The 20,505-nt window shown below is 42.0% G+C and overlaps 1 protein-coding gene across 1 annotated transcript in view; it reads left to right on the top strand.

Annotated features, from left to right (window-relative positions):
• The window catches only part of ST6GALNAC5 (ST6 N-acetylgalactosaminide alpha-2,6-sialyltransferase 5), a 64,877-nt gene extending 45,242 nt beyond the window's left edge, over nt 1–19,635 (top strand). Inside the window, exons 3-5 of the mRNA XM_058808204.1 lie at nt 7,526–7,935; nt 12,656–12,763; nt 19,389–19,635. Of these exons, the coding sequence (XP_058664187.1) occupies nt 7,526–7,935; nt 12,656–12,763; nt 19,389–19,620 (750 nt within the window). The 3' untranslated portion in view covers nt 19,621–19,635. The remainder of the gene's footprint in view (nt 1–7,525; nt 7,936–12,655; nt 12,764–19,388) is intronic.
• Nucleotides 19,636–20,505: the final 870 nt, after the last annotated feature.

The raw sequence follows: 20,505 nt of genomic DNA, 5'->3' as shown, positions 1-20,505 counted from the left end.
ATAGTTGTAGTGAGAGTTGAGATTCATTTGGATGAACCAGATAGTGCTACAGAAAGAAAAAATGCTTGAATTTGAAAACTTAGGTACAAACTTTAAAGATCAGTGATGCTTGGCTTTAGAGCTGGGTTAGATAAGAAAGGGGAGCCTGTGAAGCTTGAAGCTCAAAAAATATCCTGCATAGCCATGACAGGTGCAGAGAGAGCATATGAGGGCATACTCACATGAAGTATTTAAACTGGAAAGAACTGCCAAAACATACCAAAGCAAAGCAGAGAAGTTGATGTGAAAACATTCTGAAGCAAAAATCCAAACTGTCCAATACTTTTCCCAAAGATCATTATAATTTCTGTTTTTCTGACACTTCAGTGATAACAATTTGCATAGTTAAGACACCATGCCTGTGGCTCTGTTTCATTATAGTGCAAGCACTTTAGCTGCAGAACAAAAGTAAAGCAGTTTGATGTAATATGGATGTCTATTTGCACTCCTTTTAAGATAAACATTAGGCAATAACCATTTCTTTAGAGCCTGTGTATTGTTCATATGATACTCTCTCTTGTATAACAGTTCATGTTCATCAACATGATACATTCTTGCCTGATTTTCCAGTTCTGCCTTTCACTGAGGATATTCTTTTCTTTCTCTGATTGCTTTTTCTTCTGAGACCATTACTCTAGTTGATAGCTTCAGGTTATCATTGTATCCTATCTCCCTCTCCAATAAGCCTATGATTGATACTAATCTTCCTCATGGGACACATTTATAGGTTTCAGGATGGAAACTACTCTCTAAATCTTAGCTTTATATGTGCTGACAATTTGCAAGGTTGCACCTTATATTCACTTCAGGTGGCTTAGGGGAAAACACCAGCACCTGGTAATCATGCTTCTAAAATAAGAAGAGAAATGTGCCCCATATACCAAAAGTTACCCCGTTGTTCATCTCCTGTGCTGCTGCTCCTGCTCGTGGATTTTATGTAACCAGAAAGGGCTCAGTTCCTGTAGGTGGTCAACGTCCTGTAACCAGACTCATGCCTTTTCTTTCCAGAGAGAGAAACCATATTTTAATTAATCTAATGGAAGCTTTGACTAGCAGGCAGGCCCTGAAAAGGAGTTAATGTGCCGGAAAACACTTCACACAAGCAGAAGACTCTTCATTGACTAATGTGCTTAACAGGACTTTTTCTAAGGAAATTGCTCCACTGAAAGCTTTGTGAAGTGCATTTCTTGGGTTTTTTCCCTCTTCATAATATAGCTGCATGTTCTGAAATTTAATTAGATTTAAGGACCATTTCAAAATAGGATTATTATGTTTTTCCTACAGGTTTTGCAGATGCCCCTCAGTAGGGTATCATGGCAAAAAAAAAAAAAAAAAAAAGAATTCCCTGGCAGAATACAACATAAGGTGCTGTGATCCCTAGTGTGAGGAGTGCATGTGCTGGAGTTTGGCAATTTCACTGTCTTATCCAGTATCTGAAGGCAGAGTCCAGTTATATAACTATCTCAGAGGAGTCAATGGGAAATTACAATGCTAATGTTTCCACAATATTTGCATATTCAAGCTCCACAGCCCAAGGAACAAAGAGAAGTAATAAGAAATTCAGTTGTTTTATCTTTTATCTTTTTAAACAGACGTGCATTTATCTCTATGAGCAGACTTGCCAGACCTTTTTTGAATTGCAAACTTTCACTGCAAATGCTTGTTATTTGGATTTGCATAAGGATTAACAATGTTGGGCAAGTGGTATCTCCTAACCCTTTCTGTTTACTTGTGTGATATCAGTCACTGGGATATAGTTTTGAAGGCAGTCAGTGCTTTTAGTTCAGTGGATAATGCAGTTTGTTTTCATGGTAAATTCTCTAATGTTGCAAAAGTGTACTTCAGCAATAATTATAAATGTATTTGCTCAGAGGATTTTTTCCCCCTCTTTGACACCATTCTGTACCTGCATAAGGTGCTCTTATCTAGCATAATGGCTAAAGAATCAAAATTTATGAAACTTGAGGGTTCAGTCTGAGCTGGCATGCAGAGTGTAGAAATTAAGCTACACTCCCTCTATGAATACACATGTGAAAATGTCATGGTCAAAGCAAAATAATCTTTTTGATCCAAACTAGGCACCACAAAATCAAGACTCACAGGGACTTTAAAAGGGCATTTACCTCAGCAAGTTGAACTTGAAAACTCTTCTCATGCTTTTGGTGTTTTAGTTTGGGTTTTTTGCTCCACCTTTTTATACACAGAAGTGTATAAATATTCCTGCAATATTCCAATATGCATTTAAATGACTCCTACTGTTCAGAGAAGACTGGCTTGATAGCATCATTTCATAGATGGGACTTGAAAACTAGCAAACTCTTTCAGCTTGTATGTGGTTGGGTTTATTTTGTTGGGGTTTTTGTTTGCTTGTATTTTTTAATTTGTTTCATTTTGGTTTTTTGTTTGTTGTTTGTCTGCTTTTTAATTTTTTATTCCTTTCATGGTATTATGAAAGTACTATTCCATCAATATATTACAAACCAAAAATAATCAGGGAACCTGCATTATTTTCCTGGGATCATGTCTCCCAGAGTCCCTGCATTGTGGAAATCACTTCTGAAGTGCACAGCTGTGCTTCAGTGATGAGACAGCTCGAGCCCCACAGCTCGCTGCATTGGCTCACAGAACACAAGTTACTTGGCAAATGTGAAGCCTCAGTGTTTCTATTCTACTTTAAGGTGGTTGTTGGGAATCTCGCAAAGAAAAGTAGATTTGGCCTTACAGTTTTCAGTCTTTTAGGGAAAATACTAAAGGAGGCACACTGATAGAAACAATACATGTAGCTTGTCATGGGGAATGGACATAATGGCATGAGCAGCTTTACAGTTGGGGCAGTGCAGAATGACAGGGGCTCACCAGAGCTGGAGCATTCAGCTGATTGTGATGTGCCAGCAGTGGCTGGAGCTCCTGCACAGCTTGGAATGTAGTTGTGACAGGACATTGTCCTCCAAGCCTCTGGGAGAGGAGCCCTGGGAAGGAGCAGCCAGCCTGGTAGACCAGTGGTTCCCAGCCAGCAGCTTGTGAGAAACCAAAGAGCTGCTCAAAGCTACAAGAAAGTTAAAAAAATTGAAGCTGCCAGGACAAAATATTGTGTCACTGGCAAAGCCTTAAATATTTAGTGGTTTTGCTGATGATGCAGCAGTCAAGAGCAAGCCATAAGTAACAAATGGCATTGAACATGGTGTGAACTCAGGGTTCATTGGCATCACGTAGGAAATGTCGTTTAAGTTCTGTGCACAAGGCAAGGAACATAAAAGGCAAATATTGAGGTAACATACAGTGAGTGTCACAAGCTGTTGTGCTTAGGCCAGGCACAATGGGCACCACGTGGAGGAGACATGAAACTCCTACCAAAGAAATCGCCTGCTTTGTAACAAAAAGAAAGCAAGGCTGCTCTGGAATAAGGTCACTTTCTCCTGAACCAGTAAGACCGGCTCTTACAGGGTTTATGTGTGCTTTTTCAACCATTAACATACTGAATTCAACTGAATTACTTCAGTTGAACATGGGAGCAGATTTGCTTTCCTGTACATCAGTCTTCTTTGTACCAGTGCTTTTACTTGTGCAGTCGGTGTGGGAGCTGTTGCAGAGAGGCTGTTGGTTCAGGGATGCATTTCAGTGGCTGGTTCCCACAGAGAGGAGCAGCTCTGTAGCCCCCAGCCCCAGCTCTGGCACGAGAGAGCTGGCCCACAATAGAGGTGTTGCAGTGCAAGACAAACATTTTGCACTTTGTCTCAAGTGCTTAGTTAAAGGTCATCCATCCAAAACAAATTTGGATATTCTTTAACTTTTCATGGTATCTCTTGTCTCCCAATACACTCTGAAGTCATCTGTGATATTTCCAGATGTATCCATGAGGAATGCTGGTGTTCAGGAACTGACACGTGGTCTTTTTCTGCTGAACTCAGTAGTGAGCTGTTCTCACTGCAGGTCGTTTTTTGTTGTTTTGGCTTGGGTTTTTCTGGGAAGGTGAATTTGCTTGTTTGGTTTGATTTGGTTTGTTGTTGTTGTGGCCAGGTCATCATTGCCAAGATAAAATACTCTAGCTTTTATTTATAGAACAGAAATTTTTATGCTACTGAAAATGGAGCAATCTGAACCCAGGGGTCTTGAAAGCAGGTCATTAGGACTCAGTATAAGAAAAAGTGTGTTTTATAGTGTCTGTGATTTTACTGGAGAGAGCTGTCTTCTTATCTAAACCTTGGCTTTAAAATCAAGAGACTTCTATAAGCAAAAAAATTTAATTGATTTCATCACAAAGAAAATAATTATATCTGAGAATAACTTATTTTGTATCAGGAATAACATTTTTCAATTTATTCTTCTTGAGCACTTGAGCATTAAAGTGTCTGAAAATAACATTTTTCGATCATTGGACAATGTAGATTATAAAGTCAATAACAGAGCAAATTGCCTCAAATTGGAAAATACAGAAACAACCATGGCTTTGTTTTTTGTTTCATTAACCAAATCAGGCATTTGTGATAGAGCAGCAGCACTTCTGGGCTAATTTCTGGGAGTGGGAGTTGCCAGGAGTCAGTTTGGCCTGTGGGAATACTTGTAGCTGTGAAAAGCTGCACAAACTCGTGGATACAAAGGTGCTGTTACGGGGTTTATCCCATGACAGAGTTCCCCTGCTGCCTTCATTCCCTCGGGATAGCCCATCTATCCTTGAAAAGCACCAGCTGATTTGCCATCTTCTGGGGCTCTGCACTGTGAACTTGTAGTGTAACCTCTGTTCTCCCTCTCTCCATGTGTGTCTTGAGATGACTGGAACTGAGAGGTGATTTGGGCAATTTTTTGGACAATACTTGGCTCCTGTGGTGTCCAAGTGCCTGACCTGTGTTATAGCAGTTGCCATGTGCTCTGCTCTGTCAAAAGGTGCTGTCCATGGAGTTCAGGTACACATGAACTGGGGCTGCTGATTAACAAAGGGTACGTTCAATGTCAGCAGCTTTTACATGCATGATATGTTACACTTCCGAGTAATTAACAAGATGCTATAAAACTCGCCTTCCTCTCACCCTCTCCCTTTTGAAGCAAGGCTCCTGAAATACAACTCATATTTCATGGAGTTTGCTTTCTTTTCACTTTGCTTTTTTTTCCCCAAATATCACTGCAATAATTACTGTAACAGCATTTTCTGTGGAGTTAATGTTCTTCTGGCTTAATGGCCCCTGGTTATTCTCAGGCCATCAACTTTTTCCAGCTGGTCATCAATCCCAAAGAACTGCCTTGTGCTTCCATTATTATTGCTTAAGTAGATGACATTTCTGGTGCCACCGCTGCCTCCCAGTGAGATGATATTACAGCCAATGGCATTTCCCCCCCTTGCTCTCACTGTTGTCAAAGCATTATAAACAGCTGGGGTGAGAATGTTGTGGCTGTTCCCTGTGAATTCCTCTGATAGTTTTTAGGTGCGAGTTTTGTAGACTTCAGCTGAAGGAATCTGAGCGAGGCAACTGAAAATGACTTGCCTGGAGCAGCTACAAGGGCTCAGTCCCCATGCATCATTCAGGAAGTGGCTGGGAATACCTGACTGTTCCACTCTAAAGACTATTTCCCAGAAGGAACATGTTTCAACAAGATCTGGGACAGATGTTCTGGGGCGTGTTAATGTTCATTAGGTAGCCTCAGACCCCTCCCCAAGTTTCCTCAGCTCTGCTCCCTTGTTTCCTAACAAGGGATGGCTTTTTTAAAAGAAGAAGGAAGTTGGAGCTCAGTAGGCCAGAAACCAGCAGAGATTGTTTAGGTGAAAATGCCTTGCTATGTGGATATTCAAACCTGTGTGAGTTAACATTGCTGCTGACTACATTTCCTTTAACCTCATTAACACCTTGTCTTGCTTTCCCAAGCATGGTGGTGGAGCAGCTAGTTCACCTTAGAGCCTTTCACTAGGTAATTTATCAAAGTGGCAGGCGAAAGCTTAAAGGAAAATGCATGTAAATACTACATTAGGAACCTTGGCTCACAAAGGCATGAACATTTTCACCCATACCATTAGCTCTGGATTATAGTCCACAGATGTGAAAGGGATGTTTATTGGGGGAGATGGAAATACAAGGCTTAATGGGAGAATCACTGTGCAGATTGTATACTTTTTCTTACTTTTTCTTTAATTAAAAAGCATTAAGCATTCATGAGCTAGTCTCACAGAATAAAAGAATCTCAGACTGTAACTGTAACCACTTAATACCTTCAAAATTAAAAACTAGTTACTACAGTAAAACACACTTATTAAGTACTCAGGGCCAAAGCATTTTCAAATAGGGGCCTGAGATTGTGTCAGATCTACATCATGCATCCTTTTCAGCTTTACAGTTTTAAGCTGTGCCTCACTGCAGACTGATGTAGTCATTGGATACCTGTATATGAGTAGATCAGAATGATCGAGCAGCTGCAGTTCAGTCTCTGTGCCCGAGGTTTATCTGATGGTTTTGGTTTGTTTTTTTTTGTTAGGCTGGTTTGGATTTTTTTTCAGGGGGTGGGTGGGCACTGTTGTTTGTTTGGTTTGTTGCTGTTGTTTGTTGTTTTTCAAAGACACTAAGATGTACACCAAGTGCAAGATATTATTTCCTGGAGGGCTACCAAGGCACACCCTCAAACAGTTTTTATTTACCTCACAGTTTATTGTATTCTTGTTAGAAAGTAGCACTTTGGGAATACTGTTAACCCTTGCACCTTTTAGTTCTCATGCTGAGCAGTAGATAGTGAGATACTCCTCTATAATTGATACCTGTGGTGGTGGCATACTTCAGTAACATGATTTATCATGCATTTTCATTTTCATGAAAGCTTGTTTTACTCTTCTGCTTCCATTAGGTCAGCACTCACTGAACAGGCACCTCCCATTCCATTTTACTGAGTAACTTTCAAACATGACCTGACAAGGTAGCAAAAGTTCAGTGCACTAACTCACTGTCATGTAGAATACACACAGACATTACTGACCAGCTCTGACTGTTGAACCATAAAGGAGGTACGAGAGCACTGCAGTGCTTGTGGCACAACTTGCAAATAGCAGGGAAGCACTGGGCCAGGGTATCAATCTCTTTTTGTAGCAAAATGTCCTGACCCCAGGGTTGAACACAGGAACTTAGGAAGACTTAGGATTTATTATTTCCCAAAAAAAAAAAAAGGAAATGGAAAAATAAAAAATACTGTAATTATAGCTGTTATAGCAAGTGGAGGAAGGACAATCCTAAGCAGTTGGGAAGAGTAGAGAGGCTGTTGTTATTTGTGTTTGTGAAGCAGCAGTGGAAAGGAGGATTTACACAATGGGCTTAGCTCCACAGAGGAACTCTAAGGGCTGTCCCCATATTCCCCCCAGACACGTACAGGTGACGGGTCCCCAGCTACTTGGGCAGACTGCAGGGAGAGATTGCACCTTGCTCTGAGGTTTTTGCTGTGAAATACACCATGAAGGTGTAAAGCAGAGCTGTGCAGGGACAGGGAGATGCCTGCAGCTGACTGTGTGTCTTTGCAGCCGCTGAGGATGCACTGCAGGAGCTGCGCGCTGGTCACCAGCTCGGGACAGCTCCTGGGGAGCCGGCAGGGCCGCAGGATCGACGAGAGCGAGTGCGTGATCCGCATGAACGACGCGCCCACGCGCGGCTACGGCAACGACGTGGGCAACAAAACCAGCCTGCGGGTCATCGCGCACTCCAGCATCCAGAGGATCCTCCGCAACCGCAACGAACTCTTAAACATGAGCCACGGCGCCGTGTTCATCTTCTGGGGCCCCAGCAGCTACATGAGGAGAGATGGCAAAGGCCTGGTGTACAATAACCTGCAGCTGATGAACCAGATACTGCCTCAGTTAAAGGTGTACATGATTTCTCGCCACAAGATGCTTCAGTTTGATGACCTTTTTAAACGGGAGACTGGAAAAGACAGGTGAGAACTTCCCTGGGTACACCTAGGGGATGTCACAGAGTAGTAAAATAATGCAGTTTATATATACCAATTTCAGATCTGCTCAGAGGGACAATCCTGCCCATTAAATCCTCTGCCTCGTGAGTTGTAATGTGGCATGACATGCCAAATAACATCACTGATAACATAAGTAAAAAATACACATCAAAATGATTTGTATGGAGCACTGCCTCATCAGTCTAGAATACCAGAGTCTGCATGTAATGTTTATGGAGTCAAGGAGGCAGGAACTATTTAAATCTCACTTTAGGGTAATATACATTAAAGTTTTTTCCACTGACTCTGAAAAATTAGAATGGATAGGTTATGTTTTCTTATAGAGGAAATGCCACCATCCAGTGAATTATAATAGCTGTTTATTGAATTTAAGCATTTTTGGAACATTGCAGCTGTAAAGCTTCTTGTAAAACAAATAAACATTAGTCATACATTAGGTGCTTCAGAACAGTTCATCTTACATTTGCAACTGGAAAATGGAAAGTTATTATGATAGTTACATCTTTATGAGACTGTTTATGAGACTTGTAGGCTGATCTTCAAATCAAATTTGTAGTAAGTGACCCACTGCAGTACTTGAATATTTTCAGATATAATGTTTGAAAATGGGCATTCAAACTAAAGACTTCCCAGAATGAAAGATATTTATTTTTAATGAAGTTCTGATTTTTTTTACTTATTAAATATGCTGCTGTAAAAATGGCACAGGGTCCCCACTTAGATACAAATGAAGAGTAGGTTTATTGTGCAGTAACTCACAGTCAGATCTTCTACCTTACAAATACAAAACATACACACCAAAGCTTGAACAGGGATTGATCTTGTCATGGTCTCGAGCACAGATCTCATTTTCTGGGCTACATGAAAAAGGCAGAACCAGTGTTAGAGGAAACTGTTGTACCCTCTTAGCTGAAGGCAATGTTTGCTTGGCATTTGCTGCCTTTGTCACACCCCACATGGTTGGCTTGCAGAGGTCTGTTCAGTTATAGCAGATCTGAGTTTATAGCTGATTCAGGCTCAAACCAGAGCACAGAGTAACTTGGTCAGTTTTGTAACATTAAATTGTAACATTAAAGATTCTTCTCTTCATCTTCCAACTGGTGTATTTGGGTCTCTGCCAGAACAAGAAGGAAGGATAACAAGAGGAGATACCCTGCCAGTTGTGATGTGTTTGTCTTTTCCAGAGTAAAGCAGAGTGAGAAGGTGAATTAAGCATTTGAGCTCTTCAAGCAATGTGCAGAGGGTTATCTGTATGCTCAGTATTTACAAAGGCATGCAAGCCAACAAACTGCACTGTAACCTGGCCACCATGAGCCCCAGGGGGAGGCCCTGGACACAAGGAATGCACGCTGCCAGCTCCTTTCCTGGACTGTGCTTTTGGTGATCCAGGGCAGGATCACGTGCTGTTCCCAGTTCTGAGGAACAGCTTCCCTTCCTGCTTCACTCTCAGAACTTCAGTTCTGCCATGGGCAGCCAGGGTCCCCTTCCTTCCCTGACATTGCCAGCATCCTGTTCTTTTCTTGACACATGCTGTGCAATTTCAGGCAAGCTGCTCTTTCTGGTTCTGCATCACCCATCCAGAGCCAGAGGCCTGTAGTGAGTGTGATGGAAGCATTTCTTTATCTGCACAGGCACCAGGCTCACGTCCTGAAATATTCTCAAGGCATTTGAGCCATTAATGACATTGTAACAAGTTTATAGTGAACTCAGTCATGGGCACCCGGAACTCTCAGAGTGAATCAAGGGCACGCAGATGCCAGCAAAAGTCAGCCTGAGGAACAGGCCCTGTTGGTTTTAATAAACTGCAGGCTCTGCTCTGAATGAACCACTCCTTCAGAGGGCACAGACAGCATACTTGAAGGGCTAAGAAGATTATAACAGGAGATGAAAATAAATGAATAAGCTGCACAGAAGAAAGGGAAAATGAAAAGAAACATGGATAGGAAATAATTTGTGGGGGCAGGAGCAGAACATTGTAAGGCCCAGAATGCTGCTGCTCCCTGGAGGGTTTCTGCTGAACTCTTGACATTCGTGCCTACAAAAAAATAAATGAGGGAGAGAGAAGCATGATTGCAAGGTTGCAAGAATCAGACTATTAATTTCCATCTTGAAAATGATGAGAAGAAAGGTAATTGGATGTATTGTGTTTTTTGGAAAAAAATTATTTTGAAATTAAGAAAAACCTTCAGAAAACATTGCCAGTTAAATAGCATGGTGAAAGACAAAGGCTGCAGAGCAATACATTTGGCATTATAAAGCAACTGTACTTGAAAATAACTTTATAATTGAATAAGGGTACATTAAGAAAATACGATTCAGAACCAATATTATAGTAATTAGATAAAAGCAGCATAAATGAAATAACTGCAGGAAGAGTATTTCCAAAGAGATTATAAATGAGATTCTGGTGGAGCAGAAAGGCCTTTAATTGTAATTTAGTGTGCACTACAGAATTATCAGCACAGTGTGTTAGTTCATCATATAAGAGAATATCTGATAATTTCCCCTAATAAGCACATGACAGTTCTTCATATTCTCTCATTACTGCTGATTAGGTATAAAAATAGTATTCTTTTGTTGGACTCTTGCTTAGATCTTTTAGGAAATGCAAGACACTGTAACCCTGTTTCTGTGTTGCTGTCCTTACAGACATGGTATTTAAAGAGGGCAGAGAGGTACTTGAATGAATTTTTGAATCTTTATTTGATTATTCAGCTTCTAAGCCAGTTTAGTTATATTCAGTTGTTTTCCTGTTTCTGGAAAACACTAAATGACAGCCTAAGTGTGTGTAAGCAGAAAGGAAGCTAACCCAGAAAATAAAGCAGAGAGCCTAGCTGGGTGTCCTGCCCTGGGCAAAGCTTTGGTCGTGTCTGGCTGCAATGGCTCCCTTGGTTTTGGAATGTAAGTGTTGGGCACCTGGAACAGCAGACTTGTGCAAGCTCCAAAGCACTCTTAGCCTGAACATGTTCCTGAATTATCTAGCGATTCAGAGCTCAGGTGGCAGAGAAACAAATTTTTTCGGCTTTTCCCTACCATTCTTTTTCCTAATTATTTTGAGCCAAAATTTCTCACTGTTGTATATTTTTGATATGCCTGAAGGCCTCCACTGAGCTTATGACCCAGCTCTGACATTGTGACAAACTGCACCACCCCCTCCAAGCTTCAGTGCACAGTCAGAAAATAAATAAGGCCCCATAATTTGAAATAATGAGATGCTTATAACATGTCATTCTCCAAATGCTAGCTTAGCTTGAAAGTCTGGTGTGTCAGGAGCAGTAAAAATGTGTGTTTCGGGAGTTTAAACATTACCAGGTGATCCAGTAAGGACAGGACAAATTACCTAGGCTCCTCAGCATCCTCCAGGCATAGTTAGTCAAAGAATTCCCTTATGTTTAGAAGTGTCTTTTTAAGCAGCTGGCACAGACACCACCACATTTTTTTTTTTTCCTTGTGGTAGTCTGATTCCCTGAGGAAATGGGAAACCTTGGTACAAGGCATTCCTCAATCTGACAGTGCTCAAAACATCTCCTCCTACTGCCCTGTAGGTGACCTACTTGGAACCAGCTTGTTTAGCATTAGCTTGGAAGCTGTGTGGTGGCTCCTGTCAGCTGAATTAGATGTTAGTGATTGCTGGCACTTGCTCGCAGTGGCTTTTGTGGCCTCAGGTCCCTGTTTCCAAGAGTGTTCCACATCCTGCTATCACTGGGTAAACTGTAAAAGATGGCCTTGGAACTTGGGCCAGGACCTGGGATTCCCTGGTGACTTCTCTGAAGAGAATCCCATGTTTTCTGCTGTGCTTTTTTGGGGGGCTGTGACCAAGTTTCACAGGTATCTGGCAGATGCAGGTGTGAGGGAATGGGATTAATGTAGGTCCTACATTAATATATTCAGGTAGAGTGCCCAGGCCTTCCCAGAGCCTGCACTTGCTCCCCTGGTGCCTCAGCTTTAGTAGGAGATGAAGGGAGAGCCTGTCACTGTGACAGGCAGTCAGCAGGGATCTGAGGACTATTTGGGCTGCAGATAACACAAGCCTCAACTTCTTCCTGTGGGACTTTCCTAGCTGGGTGAGGAGCCATTAGGGAGAATTCCTGTTTATTCTTTAATAGCATTTTAAAGGAGACCTTTGAGTGAACCTTTGCAGATAAGAACCTGTGATAGAGCAAAATTTAAACACAACTTTTAAATCCCTTACATCTGTGAGCAGTTACAGGCTGGTATCTCCTACTTTGCCTAATTAATACTGGGATCAGTTGAGCTTCTTTTAAAGCCATGTCCCAGCCTGCAGTGAAGGCAGGAGAGATGCTGTCCTAGGGGCTCCCTGCCAGCGCTCTCATTCCCATTGTCAGGCTCCCCTCGGGCAGGGATGGCACCTGGGGTGGCTCCTAGGATGATTTCCCAGGCTGGGAGCTTCTAGAAACCAAGTCAGAAGGTCAGCTAAATATTAATGTTGCTGTGCTTAAAATTAATTACAGTGAGGAAAGTTCCTGCCCAGGGTTCCACTGACAGGAGGCACCAAAAAATCATTAAAAGGTGGATGAGCAAAGGAGTCTTGGTTACCCAGTTTTCAAAGCCTTTTACAAGAATGAAGAAAATGCTGAGAAATTGCTTCTGAATGAATGAATAAATAAATAAATCTCGAGAATTATTTGCCAGCTTAGAAACTTAATTATGTTTTTGCTTTCAGGAAGATATCTAACACTTGGCTTAGCACGGGCTGGTTCACAATGACTATCGCATTAGAGCTCTGTGACAGGATAAATGTTTATGGGATGGTGCCACCGGATTTCTGCAGGTAGGATTTATTTTAGAACCATTATTAGCCAACAAAGTTAATGTTACAGATAAATATCTGAATCTTTTAATCTTTTTCTTTTGCAACAAGTCTTCAGTCCTTTTAAAGCAATTAATGAGATGCCCCATGATCTCATTCTGAAAACAACAAACAGCATTTAATTATGTTATATAAAATATTTTAAAAATTTGTTTGTACTGTGGGAGAATTAATCCATCTTGTTGCTTTCTTTTAGTCTCTGAATATTTATCAGCTAAAAGTAATGGAATAATTGGCATGAAATTAATCTGAAGAAAGAAGTACGGGAAAACATTACTTTTAATTTGTTTTTCGAGTTCCCCCCAAATTAATAGAGGAACAGTGTTCTCTCAGTGACTAGTTTCTAAATTGAACTTTCTGTGCAACTCAAATTAACATTATTGTACCTCTGTCACACAAATGCCAATCCTGCAGCTTCCTAAATGGTGCCCAGGAACCGTCCCATGAATTTGGCCCCAGAGAATCAGTCCTGTGATCCTGTTCTGGGCATGGCAGGGGCGGGTCACAGGAGGCAGAGGCAGCACAACTGTGCCAGTGGGAGCTGCTGTACATACAACAGCCTGTGCCTTTTTCCAGCCCCCTTCTGCCTCCAGCCATGCTCAGCACCCAGTCCCCAGCTCCTGGTTAAGCTTTTCCCACGTGGATCAGTGACACAGGGAGAGGCTCCAGAACTTCCAGTGCTAGACCAAAATTGCATTAGCCACAAGGTACCAGTATGAACACAGACAAATTTGTATTACAGCAGCAGTCTTGATGCTGACATAAGTCTCACCTGCCCACCCAGCACTAGCCCAGCACTGAGTGGTTCCTGCCCACAGCTGGTGCTGATCCCATTTGTCCTGCTGGGTGACCTGGGAAGAGCTGGAGCCAGTCTGGAACAAGGCCTCAGTGCAGCATTTCATCACCTGCTCACAAGCCCCTCTCACCAAGAAGTACTTGCTTAAATTTTCTAGTAGTGATCTGTCTCAAGTGTGGTTCATTGGGTAATTCCAGATGCCTTTCAGGGGCAGGGAGGGCAAGGCTGCAGTGCTGGGTCAGTCTCCAAGAATGGGACTGCTTTGACTTTCCTCTGAGCACTTACAGGGATCATTCAGGAATCTGCATTTGTCTTGGGCACGTTGTAGAAATCCCCAAAGAAATCACAGCATAAAATGTCAACACTAAACTCCGCTTTGTGAGAATTTCTACAAATTATAACAAAATACTGATGATAAATGCTGTGATGTACTGCCAGACTTCAGCATGAATTCTCCAAGGAAAATTGCAAACTAGATCAGATATGCCAGACAACAAATACCTTCCACAGCATCTCGTTCCTCTGTCATCTCAGTTGGCCAACACATACTACTTTAGTTTCTGTAAGTGGCTGGTCTGTCTTACTCCAGAAGGGGCTGTATTCCCATGGCACATGGAAGTAATTCTTAAACTGATGATCTAAAAATACATAAGACAGCATTTTACTGCAAAATAATGTGTAATCCTTACATTTCAGACAAAGTCAGAATAGTTTAGATACATATTATAAAAAGCCAGCTAAACCCTAACAAACTGTTTTGAGAGAGACTAAAAATGTCACTGAGAGCATATGAAAGGCTTTCATAGAATCAATACACTGAAATCAAATGGACTTAAATTATAACACAAGAAAGGCTGTAGATCAGTCCTGCCAGTGAAAGATGTAATTGTTCTTACGGCCTGCATAAAAAAATCCTAACATAAAGGTACACACACCTGGTTTTAAAAAGGGAAAAGGTCATTTCTTAATCAAAGTAATATGAAATGTCTTTACTTCAGCTTGATTCCTCAGGGAATGAAGGGGAAAACTGTAGTTGCCATGCCTGGAAGAAGCTGTCCATGAAGATCTGTGAAAGGAGTTTCTTGCCATAAATATAGTTAACCTTCTTAGCTGGCTCTTCAGCCACTCATTAAGAAGTTAAAACAGTGCTTTCCTTGAAAGAAATCACACAACAGAACAGAATAACAGAAAGAAATATTCTGTAATCGTAAGCCATATTTCCTGGTTTTCAGTCAGACAGAATAAGAATCTACTATTAAAATAAAAAATTCAAAACAAAAAATCCTAACAAAACAACTGAAATGTGTGTGTGCTAGATGTGTGTGTGTGGGTATCCTACTTGCTGTGCAAGTAAAGAATCATTAAGATTGAAAAAAAAACCACTAAGAAATCTTATTTCTGTTCATAATTAGTATCACCAAATTTATAACTTCAGCAGATAGATACCCATTCATTTTTAAGTATTAATTTCTAGAATAAGTAATGAGTGTGGTGATCACTGTCATGGAACTAAATTAGTGTCACATTTGTAACGTGAAGGACACCTCAAAGGTACCAGGAATCTCATGCTGTTGATTCTGCTACAAATTATTAGCTTAAGATCATTAACCAAACTGCTTTGCACCCGTGCAGGAAAAATAGTTTAGTGCAGGAGTCTGGAGCACAGACTAAAAGATTTGTCTCTATTACTTGCAACAAGGTGTTTTAGATTCATTTTTATTTACTTTCACTGGACACTGAGTTTCATAGCTGAACTGGACTTGGTGTCCTAATTATTATAAATTTCTAGTACTTTACAACAAAACTATAAGTAATTTCAAGCCCCTTTGCTTCCTACAGATTTATGCTGTAGTAAGGGTTAATGGCTTGATATTGCTCTCATGCTGCCTTGTGCCCTCTGTAATAAGATGAAAGCTTGTGCTTCCATGCACATTGCACACATTTCTGTGAAGTGTGCACACCTCTCACTCTTTTGTCCCAAGACAGACAAGCTATACATCTTGCTGTATTTTTTCCAGTGCCCAGGGATCCAATCCAGGCCTTTCCAGATGGGAAGCACTTCCCTCTCAGAACTCCCTTTGGCAGCCCTGCATGAACAGCACTCACTCCTCAACTGGGACATGCTGGATTCTCCTCTTGCCTCCCTTCAGTAGCAGCCTGACAGTGGTGCCAGATACCACAGCAATTCCTGAAGGCACTGCAGGGCTGCTGCTTCCCTTTGTGGGTGCTCAGCAGCAGGGCTGGGAAGGACAAGACAAGCCTTAGTGAGTTTGTAGGAATTCCAGCCCCTGTCTGTGGCATTACGGCAGCAGGGACAGAAAGGCTGGTTCCCTGCAGGTCTCAGGGTACTCCTGTACACAAGGAAAACTCAGGAGGTTAGTGAGATGAACCCTCTTTAACTCTTCTCCTCTTCATGGGCATTCTGGAACTCCCAGAAACTTAAAACTTAATTCTGAGCCTCATTTTAACTAATATGAATAATTTTCATTCCAGTTATTGAACCAGATAATTTTCCTGTAAGAATCCTCATTTGACTGCCAGGTCATTTTTCATGATAATTCACCTGAAAATTGGTATTTGAAATACTTTAGTGTTTTCTTACCTCTCTCTCTCTCCACTTTCAGTTCCTTTAAATCAAATGCAAAGCAGCAGTTGTTGCTGATTACATTTCCTGGAGCATATGAGAAACTGTAAGCTGTATGTGAGCTAGTCCTGCTCTTTGGTCCATATGCCTCACCTCATTAGCTTAATAACAAAATGCATACATGGTTTGGAAGACAGGACTAATTATGGAGGTCAGGAAAAGAAGATCCTGGGAATAGCAGGCAAAAGATTATCTAGAAATCTTCATGGTCCTGACACAACACCTTGCCCATCACTCAACATATAAATGGCACTTTACTCACACATCAAAATATGAATTATTTTACAAAGTATGTCAGTACCTATAGTTTTAGAGGGTTGATTTAGCATGGCTCTTCATTTCTAAGGAAAGAGGCTGACCAGAATGTGGTATGGGGTGGCCTGATTTCCCTGCCTTTTTTCTTTTGTGTTGTACCTCCAGCTTTTGCTGTAGGTGGATACCATCTGTGGGAAAATGTGCACTCAAGTGGCAAACAGCAGCTGACTGACAGGGGTACAGGCACTTCCACGGGTGCTGTGCTGGCAGGAAGCACAGGATATCTTACAGAGGAACTTCCAGAGATTCCTCCCAGCTGTGCTATTAATATGCATGCGGAGTCTGACAAAATACTGATTAATGTCCAGTATCAGTCAGTGATAAAACAGCATCTGTTTTAATGTTAATAAATGAGGTGGCAAGCAATTTCCTTATAGAAATTACTCATGCATTTCATTCGCTGGTGACACAAGCTAATTGCAGAGTTAGAAGATAACACAGTGCAGTTAATTTGGGTTATGGTGTACTCAAGCCAGAATTCAAATCCAAAGCTTACCAGCATGCAATCTGGGGGAATCTAGAGGTCCCATAAAATGAGAAGGCCCTCCATATGTAAATACCCTTCAGAATTTCAAATCTAAAAGCTTTTGGAATTTAGCCTTAAAACCTCAGTCAGCTGCAGAGTATTCCTAGAGAGGTCTGCAGCCAGCAGCCCCCATTCCTGCCCTGATCTCAGCCCCAGCTCAGCCAGCAGAGCTGCACACAAGGCCTGAGCCCCACAGGCTGCCTGCACTGAGCTCCTGCCCCTCTCACCTGCCAGGCCCTGTGCACCAGGTGCCTCTGGGCTGGTTCTGGTGGCATGGTGCACAGGATGCAGCGACCTGGTACAGCCTGCCAGGAGCTAAGGACATCCACTTAGGACACACTGGTGTTAGTTCAGAGCCTTCCATGGAATGTGGAATCCCTGGCTTCAAAACCACCTTGCCTGGAGGGACCTGCAGCCTGAGAGGGTCACCTTGCCCTTTAACTGGGGCTGCATATTTCCCAAGTCTGTTGGACATATGATTTCAACTTTACTAATCCTAACTTTAAAGCAGTAAATTTATACCAAGCAAAACAGGTTGAGGACTCAAGAACAAAATCCAGCTTTAGTGCAAGAAGGAGGAGCAGTCTGTGTGAAAGGCAGAGGCCTATTTGTTTAGTAGTTCTTAACAAAAACACATCACATGAAAATGTATCCTATTAGATTTATAGTAACCATACAAATTATTCATTTAAGCGACAATAAGAGGTCCAATGTATCAAAAAAGTGAAAAATTAATTGAAGATTGAGTTCTAATAGTTGTAGTTTAGAAATAATAAATTTCTACATGAAGGGCAGCTTTAGATTACAAATGCATTTTCTGTAGGTGAGGTGATGAAGGATTTTGTTTCACTCTTATGTATTCCAGTGAGAATATATTTAATAAGTTTAGAATCCATCTTATTCTAGAAATGTAATTTTATTGTTGTTCTGGTCTTGTAAGATTGATCACCACGTTGTGTTACAAGGAAGGCAGACTGATCGAATTAAAACGTTAATCTAAGGCACAAATGGGAAGCAGCAGCAATATCATACATTACTCTGCATATACAATATGGATAATGGTAAAATAAGAAAAATTAGAAAATTGCGTAGGTGACAGAATTACACAGTAAAAATAATGACCAGCACAGACTACTGACAGATTGTGGATGCATTCAATTGAAAGTGACCTTAAATATTAGCTCTTCAAAATGAAAATAATCAACTGTATATTAGAGCTGACAGCCCTGAGCCTGTATCAGATTTCTTGCTCTGTGCTGGGGTCCTGTTCAGCTCAGGCTGTAACACAGCACAGCTCCAAGGTTTCACTAAATGCTGATATTGGAAAATTTTCTGCTACAGCAAAATAGCTGGTAGCAATCAGGGAGAGAGGGATACAACTGGGTAATTCCGTCTGGGACAGCTTGCTCTCTTAGTATTTATGACACAGAGAGAGTGTGAGTTCCTGTCAGCCCAAAACGCCCGTGCCCAAAGTAATAAACCATCATGGGTACAGGTAGAGATGAAAATAAAAGAAGAATGAATTGCTCTGGCTTATTATAATACAGATGTGCCATTTACAGAATGTTACATGGAAACACTGAGGTCAGAACTGCAAAAATGAACTTTATCCTAAGTATCTAATTGGTGTTTGGCATATCCAGTGTGTCAGCACGAGTCACTCATCTCCCGCTGGGAAATGTGAACGGGTTCACAAGGTCAGATGGATACTATGGGTGAACTGGTTTAATTTTTAGCTTAGATACATGAGAACTACTGTTGTAAAATAATTTGTGCATGAGATGTTTGATTAAAATGCCAGCACCATCAGCCTGTAGCACTGACCGGGCGAGCAGACTCTCACTGAAGCTGTGCTCTCGGAACCTCGCGCAGCACGCTGGGAACGCTCAGCTGAGCTGACGTGACACAGATCACCACCTCCCTTTGTCATCTTCTCTTTCTTCCCCAGTTCAGGAAATACCTCTGCAGGACCTTTAACAAATTACAATCCTGATTTAAATCTCTTTTAAGCAGTTTACTTCAAATTTCATAGTAGTAACACAGCTCTGCAGCACTCTCCCTTGTTTCTGAGCTACTGCTGTCCTTCATTTAGCTGGGAGGAAGAGGATTAAAGGAGAGCAAAAGAAAAAGCAAAGAAAACACCTTTGCCCCATTCTGATGTATTAGATATGCAAGAAAAAAACCAGCTACATGGTTTAACTGGGAGGAAAAGTGGATTTGAGCCCATCAGTTCATTAAAGATAACATCTTTTCAATCAACAAGAAAGAACATCTTGGGCTTCCATCTATTTTCTTTTTTCCACAGGGATCCTAATCATCTTTCAGTACCTTATCACTACTACGAGCCTCTGGGGCCAGACGAGTGCACAATGTACATTTCCCACGAGCGGGGCCGCAAGGGCAGCCACCACCGCTTCCTCACGGAGAAGCGCGTCTTCGAGAACTGGGCTCGGACATTCGACATCCGCTTCTTCCAGCCCGACTGGGAGCCACAGCCGCTGCCTGGAGCCCAGCCCGAGGCCAGCCCGCTGGCCTGAGCACGGACACACGGACACATGGACACAGACCCAGCCCGCTGGCCTGAGCACGGACACACGGACACATGGACACAGACCCAGCCCGCTGGCCTGAGCATGGACACAGACCCAGCCTGCTGGCCTGAGCATGGACACACGGACACAGACCCAGCCCGCTGGCCTGAGCACGGACACATGGACACATGGACACACAGACTCAGCCCGCTGGCCTGAGGCACGGACACAGACCCAGCCCGCTGGCCTGAGCATGGACACATGGACACAGACCCAGCCATGGCACCTCCCACAGGAGCCTCTGGGCTGTGGGCCAGCACGGCAGCCTGGAGGAGAAGGGTCCCAGGGTGTGCAGCTGGCACGGGCAGGAGCAGCAGGCAGGAATGGCATGGAGGAGCAGCACACACCCCCAGTACTTGCTGTTGAACTGTATGAACCCAGTCTGTCACCTTTTGGGGCCATCTGACGTCCTGTGTGTGTTTGTGATTCATGAAACACAATCTCAGTGTCATTAAGGGACCTTTAACTCATTATGGCTTTTTTAAGTACGATGCCACTGAATTTTCATAGTGAAAACTTTCCGTATTTATTTAATGGATGTTTTTATGGAACCTAGGCCAGTATTTTTCTAATTCACAGTTATGTGGTTATCTTTCATAATCTTTTAAATCCAAAATTAATATTGCTGATGGTTTGAAAGGCCTAGCTTTTTATTTATAAAACTTGTTTGAAATATATAATTCGATATGGCATGTAATTAATATTTGATCAAGAAATGTTGGATTTCTTCTAAGAATTTTGAGCTCCATTCCAGCCTAAAGCCTTTAACAGCAAGAGTGGTCCCATGCGCAGATCCAGCTCACTTTACATTCTAACATCTTATGTTAATAG

Source organism: Ammospiza caudacuta, chromosome 7, assembly GCF_027887145.1.
Source record: "Ammospiza caudacuta isolate bAmmCau1 chromosome 7, bAmmCau1.pri, whole genome shotgun sequence".
Classification (NCBI taxonomy): domain Eukaryota; kingdom Metazoa; phylum Chordata; class Aves; order Passeriformes; family Passerellidae; genus Ammospiza; species Ammospiza caudacuta.
This window is presented reverse-complemented; position numbering and strand designations above follow the sequence as displayed.